The 18181-nt window shown below is 41.1% G+C and overlaps 1 protein-coding gene and 1 pseudogene across 2 annotated transcripts in view; one reads left to right on the plus strand and one right to left on the minus strand.

Annotated features, from left to right (window-relative positions):
* GDI2 (GDP dissociation inhibitor 2) overlaps positions 1-18181 on the plus strand; it is a 49196-nt gene that overhangs the window by 17652 nt on the left and 13363 nt on the right. The window contains exons 4-6 of the mRNA XM_023230513.2: positions 1659-1793; positions 10832-11030; positions 11602-11733. Coding sequence (XP_023086281.1) covers positions 1659-1793; positions 10832-11030; positions 11602-11733 — 466 coding nt within the window. The remainder of the gene's footprint in view (positions 1-1658; positions 1794-10831; positions 11031-11601; positions 11734-18181) is intronic.
* On the minus strand, positions 13244-14182 carry LOC111554838 (annotated as a pseudogene). The gene has a single exon (XR_003309556.1). The product of XR_003309556.1 is annotated as a 40S ribosomal protein S2 pseudogene (transcript).

Consider the following 18181-nt stretch of genomic DNA (forward strand, 5'->3'; position numbering starts at 1 on the left):
TTGGGTATGAGGAACTGGATTTTGTTGAATGGAACAGCATGGTGAGTAACATGGTCCATTAGGTGTCTGGAGTCAATAAGTTAGAAAAGTAAGGAAGGGGTTGTGACTTATTAGTAACTGGTTCTGTAGAAACATGATGCTGTGGCATAATACATACCAAGATTGTAAGCCTTTGGCACAGACTTACCTGTTGATGGTTATGACAGTTTTAAATAACTGGGCCTTTTGAAACAGCATTATTTTAATGTTTTTCTAGTTTGTAGGGTTTTTAAATTATCTTTTCATTTTTTTTTTATTTTAGAGGATCTAAGTTTCTTTTTCTTTTTCTTTTTCTTTTTCTTTTTTTTTTTTTTTTTTGAGACGGAGTCTTGCTCTGTCACCCAGTCTGGAGTGCAGTGGCATGATCTTGGCTCACTACAACCTGCGCCTTCTGGTTCAAGTGATTCTCCTGCCTCAGCCTCTCGAGTAGCTGGGATTACAGGTGTGTGCCACCACTCCCAGCTAATTTAGTAGAGACGGTGTTTTACCATGTGGGCCAGGCTGGTCACTGACATCAAGTGATCTGCCTGCCTCAGCCTCCCAAGTGCTGTGATTACAGGCTAAGTATTTTTTTAAATTGCTGTAATATTAGTACTGCTTTCTGAGATGACATTGAAGAACTAAATTTTTGGTTATAGGTCTGTTTGTGCACATGAAGTAAAGCATCTGCCATCCTTTTTCCTTATTTGAGTTTATATTCTATTGTTTGTTTTTATTAGTTTGTTTTGGAGACAGGGACTCTGTCACCCAGGCTGGAGTGTCATGATGCAATCATAGCTTACTGCAGCCTTGACTTGCTAGGCTCAAGTGATCTTCTCACTTCAATGTCCTGATTTGCTGGGTGTCCCACCACACTGGGCTAATTTTTGTGTGTTATGGTAGAGGTGAGGTCTCACTGTGTTGTGTGGGTTGGTCTTGGACACTTGGGCTCAAATAGTTCCTCCTCGGCCTCCCAAAGTGCTGGGATTACAGGTGTGAGCCACCTGTGCCTGGCCAATAATGCTATAATTTCACACCTCATATCTCTAATAAATTGTTCATTGCTTTTGCAAAAGCAAGTTGATAAAATTAGTAACCTTTAAGTTGTAATATAAAAAAACCTATGTATTCAACCTTGAGTAGGGAAAAAAAATAAAAAATAACTTTGTAATACGCAGTGCAATAAGAATGCCTTCTGGTTGTCCTATTAAAATAGGACTTTGGAGATTATTTTGGGCCAGGCGCGGTGGCTCGTGCCTGTAATCCCAGCACTTTGGGAGGCCATGGTGGGTGGATTATTTGAACTTAGGAGTTTGAGACCAGCCTGGGCAACATGGCAAAACCCCATGTCTACAAAACAATACAAAAAAAAATTAGCCAGGCATGGTGGTGCCAGGTACTCGCGAGTGTCAGGCTGGAAGCTTGCATGAGCCCAGGAGCTGAGGTGAGGTTGCAGTGAGCTCGTGATCGTGCCATTGCAATGTAGCCTGGGCAACAGGGAAACTGTGTCTCAAAAAAAAAATTATTTTGTTGGAGTTATTGAACACTGTTAGGAAAAATTTGAGAAGCTGTTAGTATTAGTAAATGTTCTTTATAATTTATAGTCTTAAGTTATACTTTGAATTATGTGACTTTTCTAGGTCAGCTGGTTAAGATGCTGCTTTATACAGAGGTAACTCGCTATCTGGATTTTAAAGTGACTGAAGGAAGCTTCGTCTATAAGGGTGGAAAAATCTACAAGGTTCCTTCCACTGAAGCAGAAGCCCTGGCATCTAGTAAGTAGTTTTATTTTCTCTAGTAATTAGTTCTGTTTTCTCAGAATAATGAGATTTTATACTGGAAAAGAGTCTTAGAGAGGACCCAGTCAACAAATATTTATTGAATGTCTATCATGTGCCAGACACTGTTCTAGGCAGTTGGGAACACATCAGTGAACAAAATGTTCAAAAATTCCTACCCATTTGAAGCTTAGAGTTTAATGATCATCTATAGACTATGTACCTTGTGGCTGGCGGATCTGAGCTTATCTAGGGTTAATAGTGTTCTTTTCACAGTAATTCATAATGGCTATGCTTTCTGTTGAGTATTTCCTGTGTTTAAAGGCTTTGTATTGAACACTCAATATCATTTTCTTATTTGACTTCTGAAATGTCTCTGTGACATAGGGTCTCCATTTTATAGGTGATGAAACTCAGGCCTAAAATTGCATAGGTAGTAAGTAGCTGGGATAAGTAGCTGGGTTGGAATTGAAATGCTGGTACTGTGGTTCCAGAGCCCCAGTGCTTAATCGTGTTACTAAGCTTACCCTACACTATATTACCCAATGTGCCAGCAGGAGAAGTACTCATTCTGATGATGCTCATCTTCTAGTTGGTCTTGTTACTAATCCCCCATAGCTTTGATTTTAGGAACTCCTGGTGAGTTTGGAATGATATATATGTGTGTGTGTGTGTGTGTGTGTGTGTATATATATATACATATATATTTTTTTTAAGATAGAATCTCACTCTGTCACCCAGGCTGGAGTGCAATGGCGTGAGCTCGGCTCACTGCAACCTTTACCTCCCAGGTTCAAGCGATTCTTCTGCCTCAGCCTCCTGAGTAGCCGGGACTATAGGCATGCACCAACATGCCCAGCTAATTTTTGTGTTTTTAGTAGAGATGGGCTTTCACCATGTTGGCCAGGCTGGTCTTGAACTCCTGACCTTAGGTGTTTTGTCTGCTTTGGCCTCTCAAAGTGCTGGGATTACAGGCATGAGCCACTGCACCCAGTCTTGGAGTGATATTTATTCTCTGCCCAACATTATTTCCTCTATTGCCTCACCAAAGAGTTCTGGTTAACATTTCCTATTTCAGTGTCTCTCTTAAATAGCAAACACTCTAGAAAATACCTTTTGTTCTTTAAGACGTTTTAGTCCTTGTATGGAGCAGTTTGGGGAGGGATAAATTTGTATAACTAAGGGTAGGTGAGGGCTCCAGGGAACTTGGAAGAGGGAAAGATATAGACTGGGAGAATAGGAAAAGTGCTCATAAGTTCTGTCATAATTATTTTGGCATCAGTGCTGAAAAGTTTTCTCATCTGTAAACCTAATTTGAATGATTATGGCAGTTTCCTCTATCTCTATTTACTTCTGATTAGGGGAGAAAATATTCGGTATAAAATATTAAAGACATAGCCAGAAAGTAAAAAATACTGCAAAAATCAGGGCTAGGTTAGAACTGACAGTTGGGGAAGGGAAGGAACAATTTCTCATTCAGTTGGGGGTAGCTAGTATACTGTGTAATCATGGGTTGAAAATTATTTTAAATCTTTTAAATGACTATGAAAGTTTAATCCAAATAAAGTATCTTCATAGAAGTAGGAGTTTGAGTTTGAATAGAATCCTTTTTAACAGTGGCATGGTGTGGTGGCTCACGGTTGTAATCCCATTGCTTTGGGAGGCCATGGTAGGAGGTTTGATTTAGGCCGGGAGTTGAAGACCAGTCCGGGCAACGTAGCAAGACCCTGTTTCTTCAAAAAAATAAGAAAATTAGCCAGATGTGGTGATACGTGCCTGTAGTCCCAGGTATTGTGGAGGCTGAGGCAGGAGGGTCGCTTGAGTCCAGGAAATCAAAGCAACAGTGAGCTGTGATTGCGTCACTGCGCTCCAACCTGGGTGACGGGGAGGCTCTGTCTCAAAAAAAATTTTTTTTTTTTTTTTGAGACGGAGTCTCGCTCTGCCGCCCAGGCTGGAGTGCAGTGGCTGAATCTCAGCTCACTGCAAGCTCCGCCTCCTGGGTTCACGCCATTCTCCTGCCTCAGCCTCCCAAGTAGCTGGGACTATAGGCGCCCGCCACCTTGCCCGGCTGGTTTTTTGTATTTTTTAGTAGAGACGGGGTTTCACCGTGTTAGCCAGGATGGTCTCGATCTCCTGACCTCGTGATCTGCCCGTCTCGGCCTCCCAAAGTGCTGGGATTACAGGCTTGAGCCACCGCGCCCAGCCACTCAAAATTTTTTTTAGATAAAAATAAAAAATAGAATTTTTTTTTTTTTGGGACAAAGTTCGTAGGTTCTTTCTTTGACATTTTCTCTCCTTCATCTAATAGAAATTATCTTTTGGCAGTTTTCTCCAATTTTTTCAGATATATAAAACACTTACACAGCTTGAAAGTTAAAAGGTATATTTAGAGTCTTAGTTGCATTCTTACTTTTCTACTTCCATTCTTTCTGACCTGTTAGGTAATCATTTTCTGGTTTATCCTTCTTCTGTTTTTTTTTTTTTTTAAATAAGTGCTTATGCTTATGTATGTATTTTTAAGGTTAGGTTTATTGAGGTATAATTTATGTACAGTAGAATTCACTTGTTTTCGTAAACACTTTTATGCATTTTGACCACATCACTACACCTTATCAGCATCTCTTTATATTGATGGAAAGGATTTTGAAATCTTGAGTTGCAGGCAAGAAAATTCTAGGCAGAATGAAGGAATGGGTTAAGGAAAGGTGGAGAGGTGGCAAAGTTCAAGAGATGGGTGGATAAGAACAAGTTTTATAATTTTAACAAGAACTTAGGTTTTTGAGCACTTATGTGCTAGGCATATATGTATTAAGTACTTTATGTGTATTATGTGACTTTATATAGTTCTTCACTGCAATCCTGTGAGACGCAGGTATAATTATTATATTTTATTTTACAGATGGGAAAGCTGAGGTATAAAAGGAAAGCACAAAGTAGTATAGCTAGTATCTGGTGTGGAGCCAGGTCTGTCTGACTTTAGAATCCCACACTCTTAACCACAAGAAACAGTATATTCTTACAGTACATAAAGCTATTAATATATTGCTTTTTAGATATTTTAACAATCATTACATACCTTCTAATTCTTTTTTTTTCCATACTAAATACTTGTTTTTTCTCATATAATATGCTATCTAGATCTCTTGGCCACTTTTTGGAAATTCTCTAATTAGTCAAGATCCTATATATAATATGGCAGCCAGACCAGAGACAGTATCCCAAATGTTTTCTCATTCAGTATAAACAGGACAGTTACTTTTTTTCCTTTGTCACCCAGGCTAGAGCGCAGTGACATAATTTTGGCTCACTGCAACCTCTGCCTCCTGGGTTCAAGCAATTCTCCTGCCTCAACCTCCTGAGTAGCTGGGATTAGAAGCTGGGGTTACAGGCACATGCCACTAACACCCGGCTAATTTTTTTTTTTTTGAGACGGAATTTTGCTCTTCTTGCCGAGGCTGGAGTACAATGGTGTGCTCGAGGCAACTTCCGCCTCCCGGGTTCAAGCAATTCTCCTGTCTCAGCCTCCCGAGTAGCTGGGATTACAGGCATGCGCCACCATGCCCAGCTAATTTTGTATTTTTAGTAGAGACGGAGTTTCTCCCTGTTGGTCAGGCTGGTCTCAAACTCCCAACCTCAGGTGATCCGCCCACCTTGGCCTCCCAAAGACTTGGGATTACAGGCGTGAGCCACTGTGCCTGGCCATAATTTTTGTATGTTTTAGTAGAGATGGGGTTTTGCCATGTTGGCCAGGCTGGTCTTAAACTCCTAGCCTCAAGTGATCTGCCCACCTTGGCCTCCTAAAGTGCTGGAGTTACAGGTGTGACCCACTGTGCCCGGCCCCAGAACATTTGTTACGTATTTATTTTTTTGAAACAGGGTCTCATGCTGTTGCTCTGGCTGGAGTGCAGTGGCACGATCATAGCTCAACGTAGCCTTGACCTCCTGGGCTCAAGCGATCATCCTGCCTTAGCCTCCTGAGTAGCTGGTACTATAGGCATACACGTGCCTATAATGGTGCAATTTAAAAAATTTTTCGTAGAAGTGAGGTCTTGCTACGCTCTCCAGGTTGGTCTCAAACTCCTGGACTCAAGCAGTTATCTCTCTTCAGCCTCCCAAAATAGGCATATGCCACCATGCATGCCTATAGTGGTATAATTTATTTTTTGTATAAACAGGATCTTGCTATATTGCCTAGGGGTCTTGAATTCCTGGGCTCAAGCAGTCATCTCTCCTCAGAGTCCCAAAGTTTTAGCACTACAGGCGTGAGCCACTGCACCCAGCCAAGAACATTTATGATTCATGGGAGGAGGTCAAAACACCAACATTAACAAGAGTTTGGAAGAAGTTAGTTTCAACCCTCTTAGATCACTTTCAGAGATTAAAACTTCCAAGACTTTTGACACTTCCGAAACTACTAATAAATAGTCTGTTAGTGAATGGAGGCCATACGGATAACATAAATAGCCAAATAGTTGATGAACATTTATTTTATATGTGATTTTTCTTTTTCTTTTTTTTCTTTTTTTTTTTTGAGACTGAGCTTTGCTCATGTTGCCCAGGCTGGAGTGCAATGGCGGAATCTTGGCTCACTGCAACTTCCAACTCTCGGGTTCAAGAGATTCTCCTGCCTCACCCTCCCCAAGTGTCTGGGATTACAGGCATGCACCACTACACCCGGCTAATTTTTTGTATTTTTAATAGAGATGGGTTTTACCATGTTGGTCAGGCTGGTCTTGAACTTCTGATCTCAGGTGATCCACATGCCTCAGCCTCCCGAAGTGCTGGGATTATAGGTGTGAACCACCACACCTGGCCTTGTGATAATGTATTATATAATGTGTTCTTACAATCAAGTAAGCTATAGAAAAAGACAGTGCCCCTAAGAAAATGATAAGGAAGAGAAAATACATTTACAGTACCATACTGGATTTATTGATACCAAAAGTTTAGTGTGTGTGTGTGTGTATGAGATGAATTGTCTGTCTGAAATGGCGGGCAACTGCAGCTGCAGACCTGAAGTCAGTTGGTATGTTTCAAGGGATTCAACTTTTTCTTGTAATGTCGTGACTTTGCTTCTTGGGAGCACTTCAGCATCAGTGGCATTCCCTGTGGGTCCTACATTTTACTCAGTGTTTATGGTGTTGCACTAAACACGATGAAAAATATGCGAGAACAAGGACAGATCACTTTTTACTGTGAGAGTTTACTGGAGAGGTGAACTGTTCATGCAGAGATGATTATTGTCACATAGTTTTAAGAGACTCAAACACTTGAGCTCACCACATTAGTGACAAGAGGTGGCTATAAAATTATTACAGTAGTACAGTGTGTACTGCAGTTAATCTTGTGCAGTTAAGACTTAATACTACATCTTTCTTTGTTTACAGTGGCACCGTGTTTGGTCTGTGTTTGTGTGCATAAGTTTTGTGATTAAATTTTAACTTTGAAATAGAATTGTGTATATTTATGATAGTAAATAATATCTACATATATTTTATGCATTCATGACATACTTTTTTCTAATTTTTTTTGGTATTTCTATTTTTTTGGTATTTCTAGGCTATGCAGTTCATCTGCAAGTTTTTTCAAATTGTCACAGATCTGCCGGACTTGTTGCTGCGCACCTGTAATCCTAGCCACTTGGTAGTCTAAGGCAGGAGGATTGCTTGAACCCAGGCGTTTGAGGCTATAGTGTGCTATGATCACACCTGTGAATAGTCCCTACACCTCTAGCCTGGGCGATATATACAAATATAGCAAGACCCTATCTCTTCAAAAAAAAAAAAAAAAAAATCATTTGGCCAGGTACTGTGGCTCATGCCTGTAATCCTAGCACTTTGGGAGGTTGAGGTGGGTGGATCACTTGAGCCCGGGAGTTTGAGACCACCCTGGGCAACCTAGTAAGACCCCTGTATCTATAGGAAATAGAAGAAAAATTAGCTGAATAGCCTGTAGTCCCCGCTACTCAGGAGGCTGATGCAGGAGGATTGCTTGAGCCCAGGAAGTTGGTGGCTGCAGTGAGCCGTGGTTGCACCACTGCACTCTAGTCTGGGTGACAGAGATCTCATCTCAAAAAGGAAAAAAAAAAAAAACAAGTAAAATAAAATATAGAACTTAAAAAACAAACTTGACTGGGCACAGTGGCTCATGCCTGTAATCCTAGCACTTTGGGAGGCTGAGGCAGGCGGATCACTTGAGTTCGGGAGTTCAAGACCAGCCTGTCCAACATGGTAAAACTCCATCTCTACTAAAAATACAAAAAAAATTAGCCAGGTCTGGTGGTGCATGCCTGTAATCCTAGCTACTTGGGACACTTATGTGGGAGTATTGCTTGAACCTGGGAGGCAGAGGTTGCAGTGAGCCGAAATCGCGCCACTGCACACTCCAGCCTGGGTGATAGAGTGAGACTCTGTCTAAAAAAAAAAAAAAAATCAGTATATTTATTGACAAGAAAAAAATCTACATCAAGCTTGTCCAGTATGTGGCCCAGGGTAGCTTTGAATGCAGCCCAGCAGAAATTTGTTAAGTTTCTTAAAACATTATGAGATTTTTTTTCACAATTTTTTTTAAAGCTCATCAGCTATTGTTAGTGTTAGTGTATTTTTTTGCGTGGCCCAGGGAAACCAAAAAGTTGGATACCTCTGATCTACATGTAAAGTGGCAGTTCAGACGTGTTATTCAAGGAACAACTGTAAATACAGAAAGGCATATCCAATAGTGATACATTGCTGTGGGGAAAGAGGAAGGAGGGAGTGTGAGAAGGATGCTTTAAATAAGGTGATCTGGGAAGGCATCAGCATAGATAAATAGTAGTTGTAAGAAATTACACAGTAGGACTAGGTGCAGTGGCTCACATCTGTGGTTCCAACACTTTAGGAGTCTGGGCAACATGATGAGACCTTGTTTCTATGGAAAAAAAATTAAACACAGTAGGAAACACATTGATTTGAACTTTTTCAATTAGGAGTTTTTCAGAATGAGCACTGGGTGTCTGGAGTGTTTGTAATACAATTATATCTGATTCTGGTGCCATAACAGCTAGTCATTGAGACCACTATTTGGCGCCATGCATAGCAACATGGAATTAAGGGATGGAAAAACAGCCAGGACGTCTCTACTGTGCTGTGTAAAACAGGAGTGGCACTGATTTCTGTCCCTCTCTGGGTAAGGATCAGGTAATGGAGGAAAATAAAGGAGAGGAAAGAGAAGGGAACATGATAGATTTTGATTTTGATTAAAACAGAAGTTGGTAACAGCAACTCAAGTTTCTATTAAATAAACGAAAGTTGGGAGATACTGCAAAATAACTTAGTAATGGCTTTAGGTTCTGACAGGCTGTGCCGACCGGAATATGATACCTAAGTTTTAATTGCATTTAAATAGTGATTCATGTTTCCTTTTGCCTGTCTTATACCCAGCTCTGACAGCTACGCTTGTGTCTTAAGTATGGTGCTGATGTGGTAATAGGATATTTCTATTCAGCCTTATGCCTTTACTATGTGTACATTCCGTCCATTTAAAAGGCTGAGTTGTAAATCTTAATTTAAAAAAAATTAAATGTAGTCAGTTGTCATTAATAGCCTCATGTTTCTTTTTCTTTTTTTCTTTTTTTTTTTTTGAGATGGAGTCTCGCTTTTGTTGCCCAGGCTGGAGTGCAGTGGTGCAATCTCGGCTCAGTGCAATCTCCGACTCCTGGGTTAAAGTGATTCTCCTGCTCCAGCCTTCCAAGTAGCTGGGATTACAGGCATGCTCCACGACACCCAGCTAATTTTGTATTTTTAGTAGAGATGGGGTTTCACCATGTTGGTCAGGCTGGTCTTGAACTCCTGACCTCAAGTGATCCACCCGCCTCAGCCTCCCAAAGTGTTGGGATTATAGGCGTGAGCCACCATGACCCGACCAGCCTCATGGTTTTAATTTTCAGTTTTGTTGGGTGGAAAATGATCTTGACTGTAATATTAAATCTATCAAAACATTAAGCTGTCAATAGAAACATTTGAGAGTTTGTTTTTAAAACTGTAGTTGTATTTTAAAAATAGCTATACAGCTTAGGAAAGGGGGGAGAAGGGAGATAAAACCAGAAAATTTTCTTTTTTATTGGCTATTTGTCTATCCCTCGTAGTAAAAGCTGCGGTTTTATAAAGTGGTAATTTGTAGCTGCTGCTTCTGTTTTTTAGTGTAAAATGCAGTGAATTGGTTGCTTAGGTAGGACTTCAGTAAAGTAAGTGACTAGCAGCAGCAGCATCATGTAAATTTTACTGAGGTCAGTTTGTTCTTGGTATCTTAAACTGTTATCATTAAATGCCCAGTTGTATCTTAGCATACAGAGGCAGAAAAGGAAGAGCATTCAGAATTTAGGCAATTGCCTGAGTGTAGATCACGGTTGTCAAAGGAAGACTCTTCAGATGGCTGGCTTCATGGATACTTACTTGTTCAGAGTCACATTTACCTTGTACCTAGTAAGAAACAAATTTGACATTTTTCATTCACTTAGGTTCTGGTTTTAATTACTTGTATAGTAAAATTGAAGACTTTATAAGTGACCTGTTATAATCGAGTCAGTTTATCTTAAAGTGTTGTGAAACTGGAAGCCATGCTGTGTAAACTCCCATATCCTAAATTGCATCCTGCATTTGGTCAGGGGCGGAGGCTCATGCCTGTAATTCCAGCACTTTGGGAGGCTGTGGTGAGCGGATCACCTGAGGTCAGGAGTTTGAGACCAGCTCAACATGGTGTAAACCTTGTCTCTACTAAAAGTACAAAAATTAGCTGGGCATAATGGTGGTCGCGTATAGTCCCAGCTACTCGGGAGGCTGAGACAGGAGAATCGCTTGAACCCGTGAGGCAGAGGTTGCAGTGAGCTGAGATCGCGCCATTGCACTCTATCTTAGGTGACAGAGCAAGACTCTGTCCAAAAAAAAAAAAATCTTGCATCTGCAGTTGATAACATGGCATGTTTAAACTTTGCTCTCGTACTTTCTTCTCCTCAGTGTGTGACTGTGAGTGTGCTTTGTGAAAAATACTTTCTTATTTAGGCCTCATGGGACTGTTTGAAAAACGTCGCTTCAGGAAATTCCTAGTGTATGTCGCCAACTTCGATGAAAAAGATCCAAGAACTTTTGAAGGCATTGATCCTAAGAAGACCACAATGCGAGAGGTGTATAAGAAATTTGATTTGGGTCAAGATGTTATAGATTTTACTGGTCATGCTCTTGCACTTTATAGAACTGATGAGTAAGTATTTTGGTTTTTAGATTTGTATTTTTCTTGAAATTCTCACTAAATTCCCAATTCTTCCAAGTGGAAATTCTAACACAACAAATACTTAGCCATATTAAACTATGAAAGCAGAGATTCTAGTTGGAATTAGTTGTTGGGACCTCTTAAGTGAAATATAAAGGCAGAGGCCGGGCGCGGTGGCTCACGCCTGTCATCCCAGCACTTTAGGAGGCCAAGTTGGGTGGATCATTTGAGGTCAGGAGTTCAAGACCAGCCTGGCCAACATGATGAAACCTCCTCTCTAATAAAAATACAAAAATTAGCTGGGCGGTAGTGGTACGCATCTGTAATTCCAGCTACTTGGGAGGCTGAGGCAGAAGAATCACTTGAGCCTAGGAGGTGGAAGTTGTGGTGAGCCGAGATCGCACCACTGCACTCCAGTCTGGGCGACAGAGTGAGACCCTGTCTCAAAAAAGAAAAAACAAAATGAAGATAGTGGATTGAAATCTCTTCAAAAAAAATTATAAATTGAACATCATGAATGAAAACTAAAGCCCTTTCCTAATACTCATTTCCTTTTCTCCAGCTACTTAGATCAACCATGTTATGAAACCATTAATAGAATTAAACTTTACAGTGAGTCTTTGGCAAGATATGGCAAAAGCCCATACCTTTATCCACTCTATGGCCTTGGAGAACTGCCCCAAGGATTTGCAAGGTAAGAGCCTATGTTTAACCTATTAGCTAAAACCTCACTGATCCAAAACCTCGTCTTCAACATAATGTGTATATGAGATATAGTTTAAATAATGAGATGAGATCAGTCTATGAGTAATACGATGCTTTTTGTTTTTATTGAAATAAAATTAACATATAATGATATGCACGGATCTTCAGTTAAAAAAAAAATCCAGTTTTATACAACTGTAGCTGATGTGCTCTTGTAAGCGCCAGCTCCTGGCTGGAGGCCAGCCAACACAAAACCAGCGCACTTAACAAAAATACAACCAAGGACCTTCACAGAATCTACTTCACACTCCTGTTACCTCTACTGGAGTAAGTGCTGGTATCCACGGCCGAGAGACCTGGAGACAGATCATATAACAGGACTCTTTGCAGACATTCCCCAGTACCAGCTTGGAGCCTGGTATCTCCACTGGGTGGCTAGATCCAGAAGAGAAATAACAATCACTGCACTTTGGCTCTCAGGAAGCCCCATCCCTAAGGGAAAGGGGAGAGCACCACATCAAGGGAGCACCCCTGGGGGACAAAAGAATCTGAACAGCAGCCCTTGAGTTGCAGATCTTCCCTCTGACATAGTTTACCCAAATGAGAAGGAACTGGAAGAGCAACTGGGGTTATATGACAAAACAGGGTTCTTTGACACCCTGAAAAGGTCAACTAGCTCACCAGCTAGTTGACCTAACGGATCTAAACCAAGACAAAAACAACGGATCTAAACCAAGACAAAAATCTCTGAATTGCCAGAAAAAGAATTCACAGGGTCATTATTAAGCCAATCAAGGAGGCACCAAAGGAAGGTGAAGTTCAACTTAGCAAAAAAAAAAAAAAAAAAAAAAAAAAAGGTATAGGATATGAATGGAAAAATTTCCAGTGAAATAGCATAAATAAATAACCACAACTTCTGACAATCAAGGACACATTTAGAGAAATGCAAAATGCAATGGAAAGTCTCAGCAATAGAATTGAATAAGTAGAAGAAAGAATTTCCGAGTTCAAAGGCCAGGCTTTTGAATTAGCCCAATCTGACAAAGACAAAAAAAAAAAAAAAAAAAAAAAAACACAACCTCCAATAAATTTGTTAAACGACCAAGCCTAAGAATAATCGGTGTTCCCAAGGAAGAAGAGGAATCTAAAAGTTTGGAAAACAAATTTGAAGGAATAATTGAAAACATCCCTGGCCTTGCTAGAGTTCCAGACATCCAAATACAAGAAGCTTAAAGAACACCTGGGAAATTCATCGCAAAAAGATCATCGCCTAGGCACATAGTCATCAGGTTATCTAAAGTCAAGATGAAGGAAAGAATCTTCAGAGCTGTGAGGCAAAAGCCTCAGGTAACCTATAAAGGAAAACCTATCAGATTAACAGATTTCTCAGCAGAAACTCTAAAAGCTAGAAGGGATTGGGGTCCTATCTTTAGCCTCCTTAAAACGGTTATCAGCCAAGAATTTTGTATCCAGTGAAACATAAATGAAGGGAAGTAGTCTTTTTTTTTTTTTTAGTAACAGGCTTAATTCACTTTATTTTTCTTGTATAAAAAGCCTATGTTGTAGCCGCAGCTGGAGCCTGGGTCTGCTGCAGAGAGACTCTGGTGTGGGTCTTGACAAGGTGGTCAGTGAATTCCTGATAGGGAGACTTGGTAAACACAGTCTCCTTCCAGAGGTCAGGGGTCAGGTAGCTGTATTCTTAGAGATGGCATCAAAGGTGGCCTTGGCGAAGTTGCCCAGGGTGGCAGTGCAGCCCCGGGCTGAGGTGTAGCAGTCATCAATACCAGCCATCATGAGCAGCTTCTTGGGCACAGGCGCTGAGACGATGCCAGTGCCCCTGGGTGCAGGGATGAGGCACACCAGCACAGAGCCGCAGCGGCCTGTCACCTTGCAAGGGACAGTGTGGGGCTTGCCGATCTTGTTCCCCCAGTAGCCTCTGCGCACCGGGACAATGGAGAGTTTGGCCAGGATGATGGCCCCACGGATGGCGGTGGCCACCTCCTTGGAGCACTTAATACCCAGGCCGACGTGGCCATTGTAGTCCCCAATAGCAACAAATGCCTTGAACCGGGTGCGCTGGCCAGCACGGGTCTGCTTCTGCACCGGCAATAATCTTCAAAACCTCGTCTTTGAGAGAGGGCCCCAAGAAAAAGTCAATGATCTCAGATTCCTTAATGGGCAGAGAGAAGAGGTAGATCTCCTCCAGGGACTTGATCTTCATGTCCTTGACCAAGCGGCCCAGCTTGGTGACGGGCCTCCACTCCTTATCCTCGGCCTTGCCTCCGCGGGCTCCACGGCCTCGGCCCCGACCCCGTCCACGGCCGCGACCCCGGCCCCGGATGCCACTGCTGAAACCTCTGCGGAAGCCACTGCGGTTCCCCATCCCAGGGCCACCAGGGCCTCCGGGCCCCCCTGCTGCACCAGCGTCATCCGCCATTTGGTGTTTTCTCGGAGAAGAAGCGGGAAGTAGTCTTGTTGACACAAACAAGTGCTGAGAGAATTCGCCACTACCAAGCCAGCACTACAAGAACTGCTAAAAGGAGCTCCAAATCTTGAAATAAATTATCAGAATACCAAAATTGAATCTGCTTAAAGCATAAATCACATAGGACCTATAAAACAATAACACAGTGAAGAAAAAAAAAAAAACAAGGTGTTCAGGCAAACAGCACGATGAATAGAATAGTACCTCAGATCCCAATACTAATGTTGAATATAAATGGCCTACATGCTCCGCTTTAAAGATACAGAATGGCAGAATGGATTAAGAACTCACCAACCAAGTATCCGCTGTCTTCAAGAGATTCACCAGACACACATGGACTCATAAACTTAAGGTAAAGGGGTGGAAAAATATATTTCATGTAAATGGACACCAGAAGCGAGCAGGAGTAGCTATTCTTGTATGTTTTATTTTATAAATATATATATATTTTTAAAAAATCAGTTTGATAAATGTATAGACCTATCCCTGTCCTGGGTTTAACTAAAACCTGAGTGAAGGTATAGAACATTTTCCTCACCCCATAAAGTTCCCTTGTGTCACCTCATAATGAATACTGCTCCCCACCCCCAGCAACAACATCTGTGATTTCTGTCACTATAGATTACTTTTGCTTGTTTTCAAAGTTCAGGTGAAAGGAATAATACACTATGTTCCCATTTGTATCTTTTTCATATTTTTGAGATTCATCCATATTGGTGCATGTGCCAATAATTCTTTTTTTTTTTTGAGATGGAGTTTTGCTCTTGTTGCCGAGGCTGGAGTGCAGTGGTGCAATCTCAGCTCACTGCAACCTCCATCCCCTGGGTTCAAGTGATTCTCCTGCCTCAGCCTCCCAAGGAGCTGGGATTACAGGCATGCGCCACCACACCTGGCTAATTTTTTGTATTTAGTAGTAATGGGGTTTCACCATGTTGGTCAGGTCTTGAACTCCTGACCTCAGGTGATCCACCCGCCTTGGCCTTCCAATGTGCTGGGATTACAGGTGTGAGCCATTGCGCCTGGCCAATTCTTTTTTTTAAATTGTTGAGTAGAATTCCATTATATAAATTATATGAACATATAATTCTGCTTTTGGTGGACATCTAGTTCATTTTCAGTTTTTGGCTATTATGAATGAAGGCACTGTGAAATTTTCATGTAAAAGTCTTTCTGTGGGAATATAGGTTTTCATTTCTTTTGGGTAAATACCGGGAGTGAAATTGCTGACTGATGCGGCAGATAGAAGTCTGACTTCATAAGAAACTGTAAAACAGTGTTCTGGAGTGGTTGTGTTGTTGTGTATACACTCAGCAGTGTGTGAGTTCTAGTTGCTCCACATCCTTGTCAACATTTAGTATTGTCTTTTTAATTTTAATTGCCCAAGTGGGTGTGAAATGCTATCTCATTATGGTTTTAATTTGCATTTCTTGACTCATGTTACTCACCTTTTCATGAGCTTATTGACCATTTGTATAATTTTGTGCTGTGATTATTCAAGTCTTTTGCACATTTCTAAAGATTGGATTGTCTATTTTTGACTTGTAGGAGATCTTGGTGTATTCTGGTGGCAAGTCTTTTGTCATATATGTATTAAGAATATTTTATCCCAGTTTATGGCTGGTCTTTTGATAAGCATAAGTGTTAACTGTTTTTTTGAGACAGAGGCTTGCTCTGTCACCCAGTCCAGAGTGCATTGGTACGATCTTGGCTCACTGCAACCTCTGCCTCCCAGGTTCAACCAATTATCGTGTCTCAGCCTCCTGAGTAGCTGGGACTACATGCATGCGCCACCACGCCTGGCTAATTTTTGTATTTTGAGTACAGATGGGGTTTTGCCATATTGACCAGGCTGGTCTCTTAACTCCTGACCTCAAGTGATCCACCTGCCTTGGCTTCCCAAAGTGCTGGGATTACAGGCGTGAGCCACAGCGCCTGGCCTAGAAGTGTTGCATTTTGATGAAGTCCAGTATATTAAAAAAGAAAAAATGTTTTTTAATGTTTATAGCCTTTTGAGTCCTATTTTAGAAGTCTTTTACTTGCCCCCAAGGGCACAGAAATACTCCCCTGTGTCTTTTTTTTTTTTTTTTAAGAAGTTGTATAATTTTACCTGTGCATTTAAATCTGATTCATCTTGAAACATTGTTGGTGTGTGGGATGAGGTAAAACTTGAGGTTCACTTGAAGTTTATTCTTTTTTTTATATACTAATACTTAGTTGTTTTAGCTGCATTTGTTGGAAAGACTTCCTTTTCTAGGTGGTCTTGGTGCCTTTGTGGGAGATCAGTTGGCTATGTATGAGTTTGTTTTGGGACTCAGTTTTATTTCAGTGATTTGTATTTCCTATGCCAGTACTACACTGTCTGGATAATTATAGTTTTATATTAAGTCTTGAAGTAGGTGATACACTTTCTCCAACTTTTTCTTCAGAATTTGTTTTGACTGTTCTAGGTCCTTTGCATTTCCATATACGTTTTTAAAATCAGGTTGTCAATTTCTAGGAAACTGAATGCTTGCTGGGATTTTGGTATTGAGTTAAACCTGTAGATCAGTTTGGAGAAAATGATCATCTTAATTATGCCGAGTCTGCCAGTCCATAAATATGATTGTTCTCCACGTATTTAGGTTTTCTTCTCAGCAGTGTTCTATAGCTTTCATTGTAGAGATCTATCACATTTTTGTTCAAGTCTCTTTGTATTGATGCTGCTGTTAATGAAATTGTCTTACTTTTGTGTTGAAATTGTTGGCTGCTAGTATACAGAAATATTTGTATGTTGACGTTGTATGCTATGATCTTATACTTAAGTTTTACTAGTTCACTTACTAGTTTTTCTAGTTTTATATATTTCTAAGAATCTTCCTTCTACACGGTCATGTCATCTGTGAATAAAGGGATTCTTCTCTTACCACTTTTATGTGTTTTTTCCCCCACTTACCTTTATTGCACTTGTTAGGACTTCCTGATAACGTTGCAGTGATGAGAATGGACCTCCTTGTTTTGTTCCCAGTCTTATGGGGAATCTAGTAAATGTTTTACTATTAAATATGTTTTCTATAGCTTTTTTTTTTTTTTTGGTAGATGGTTTTGTCACATTAAGTTCCCTTATATTTATAGTTTGGTCTTTTTTTTTTTCTTTGAGACATGGTCTCACTCTGTCACCCAGGCTGGAGTGCAGTGGCATGATCTTGGCTCATTGCAACCTCTGCCTCCTGGGCTAAAGGGTTCCTCCCATCTCAGCCTCTTGAGTAGCAGGGACTACAGGCATGCACCACCACACCTGGCTAACTTTTATATTTTTGTAGAGATGGAGTCTCACCATGTTGCCCAGGCTGGTGTCGAACTTCTGGGCTTAAGTGAGCATGGTGGCTCATGCCTGTAATTCCAGCACTTTGGGAGGGTGAAGCAGGTGGATCACTTGAAGCCCAGGGTTTGAGACCAGCCTGGGCAACTTGGCAAAACCCTGTCTCCAGAAAAACACAAAAATTAGCTGGGTGTGGTGATGCATACCTGTAGTCCCAGCTATTCGGGAGGCTGAGGTGGGAGGATCCCTTGAGCCTGGGAGGTTGAGGCTGCAGTGAGCCGTGATCTTACGACTGCATTTTAGTCTGTGTGACAGAGCAGGACCCTGTCTCTTACAAAAAGAAAAAGTATCAAACTTTTTTTTTTCCCTTTTCTGTGCTTCATATTGGAGAATGCCTCTTCATGTGGCTTCAAGTTCACTGACCTTTTCTGCTGTTTTCAATAGGCTGTTAATTTCATTCAGTGATTTTTAATTTTTTTATACTGTCTAGATCTAGAGTTTCCATTTTTTATAATTTCCTTTTTTCTTATTTTATTTATTTTTTTTTCCGAGACGGAGTCGCCCAGGCTAAAGTGCAGTGGCGCGATCTTGGCTCACTGCAACCTCCACCTCCCAGGTTCAAGCGATTCTCCCGCCTCAGCCTCCTGAGTAGCT

Source organism: Piliocolobus tephrosceles, chromosome 9 (assembly GCF_002776525.5).
Source record: "Piliocolobus tephrosceles isolate RC106 chromosome 9, ASM277652v3, whole genome shotgun sequence".
Lineage (NCBI taxonomy): Eukaryota > Metazoa > Chordata > Mammalia > Primates > Cercopithecidae > Piliocolobus > Piliocolobus tephrosceles.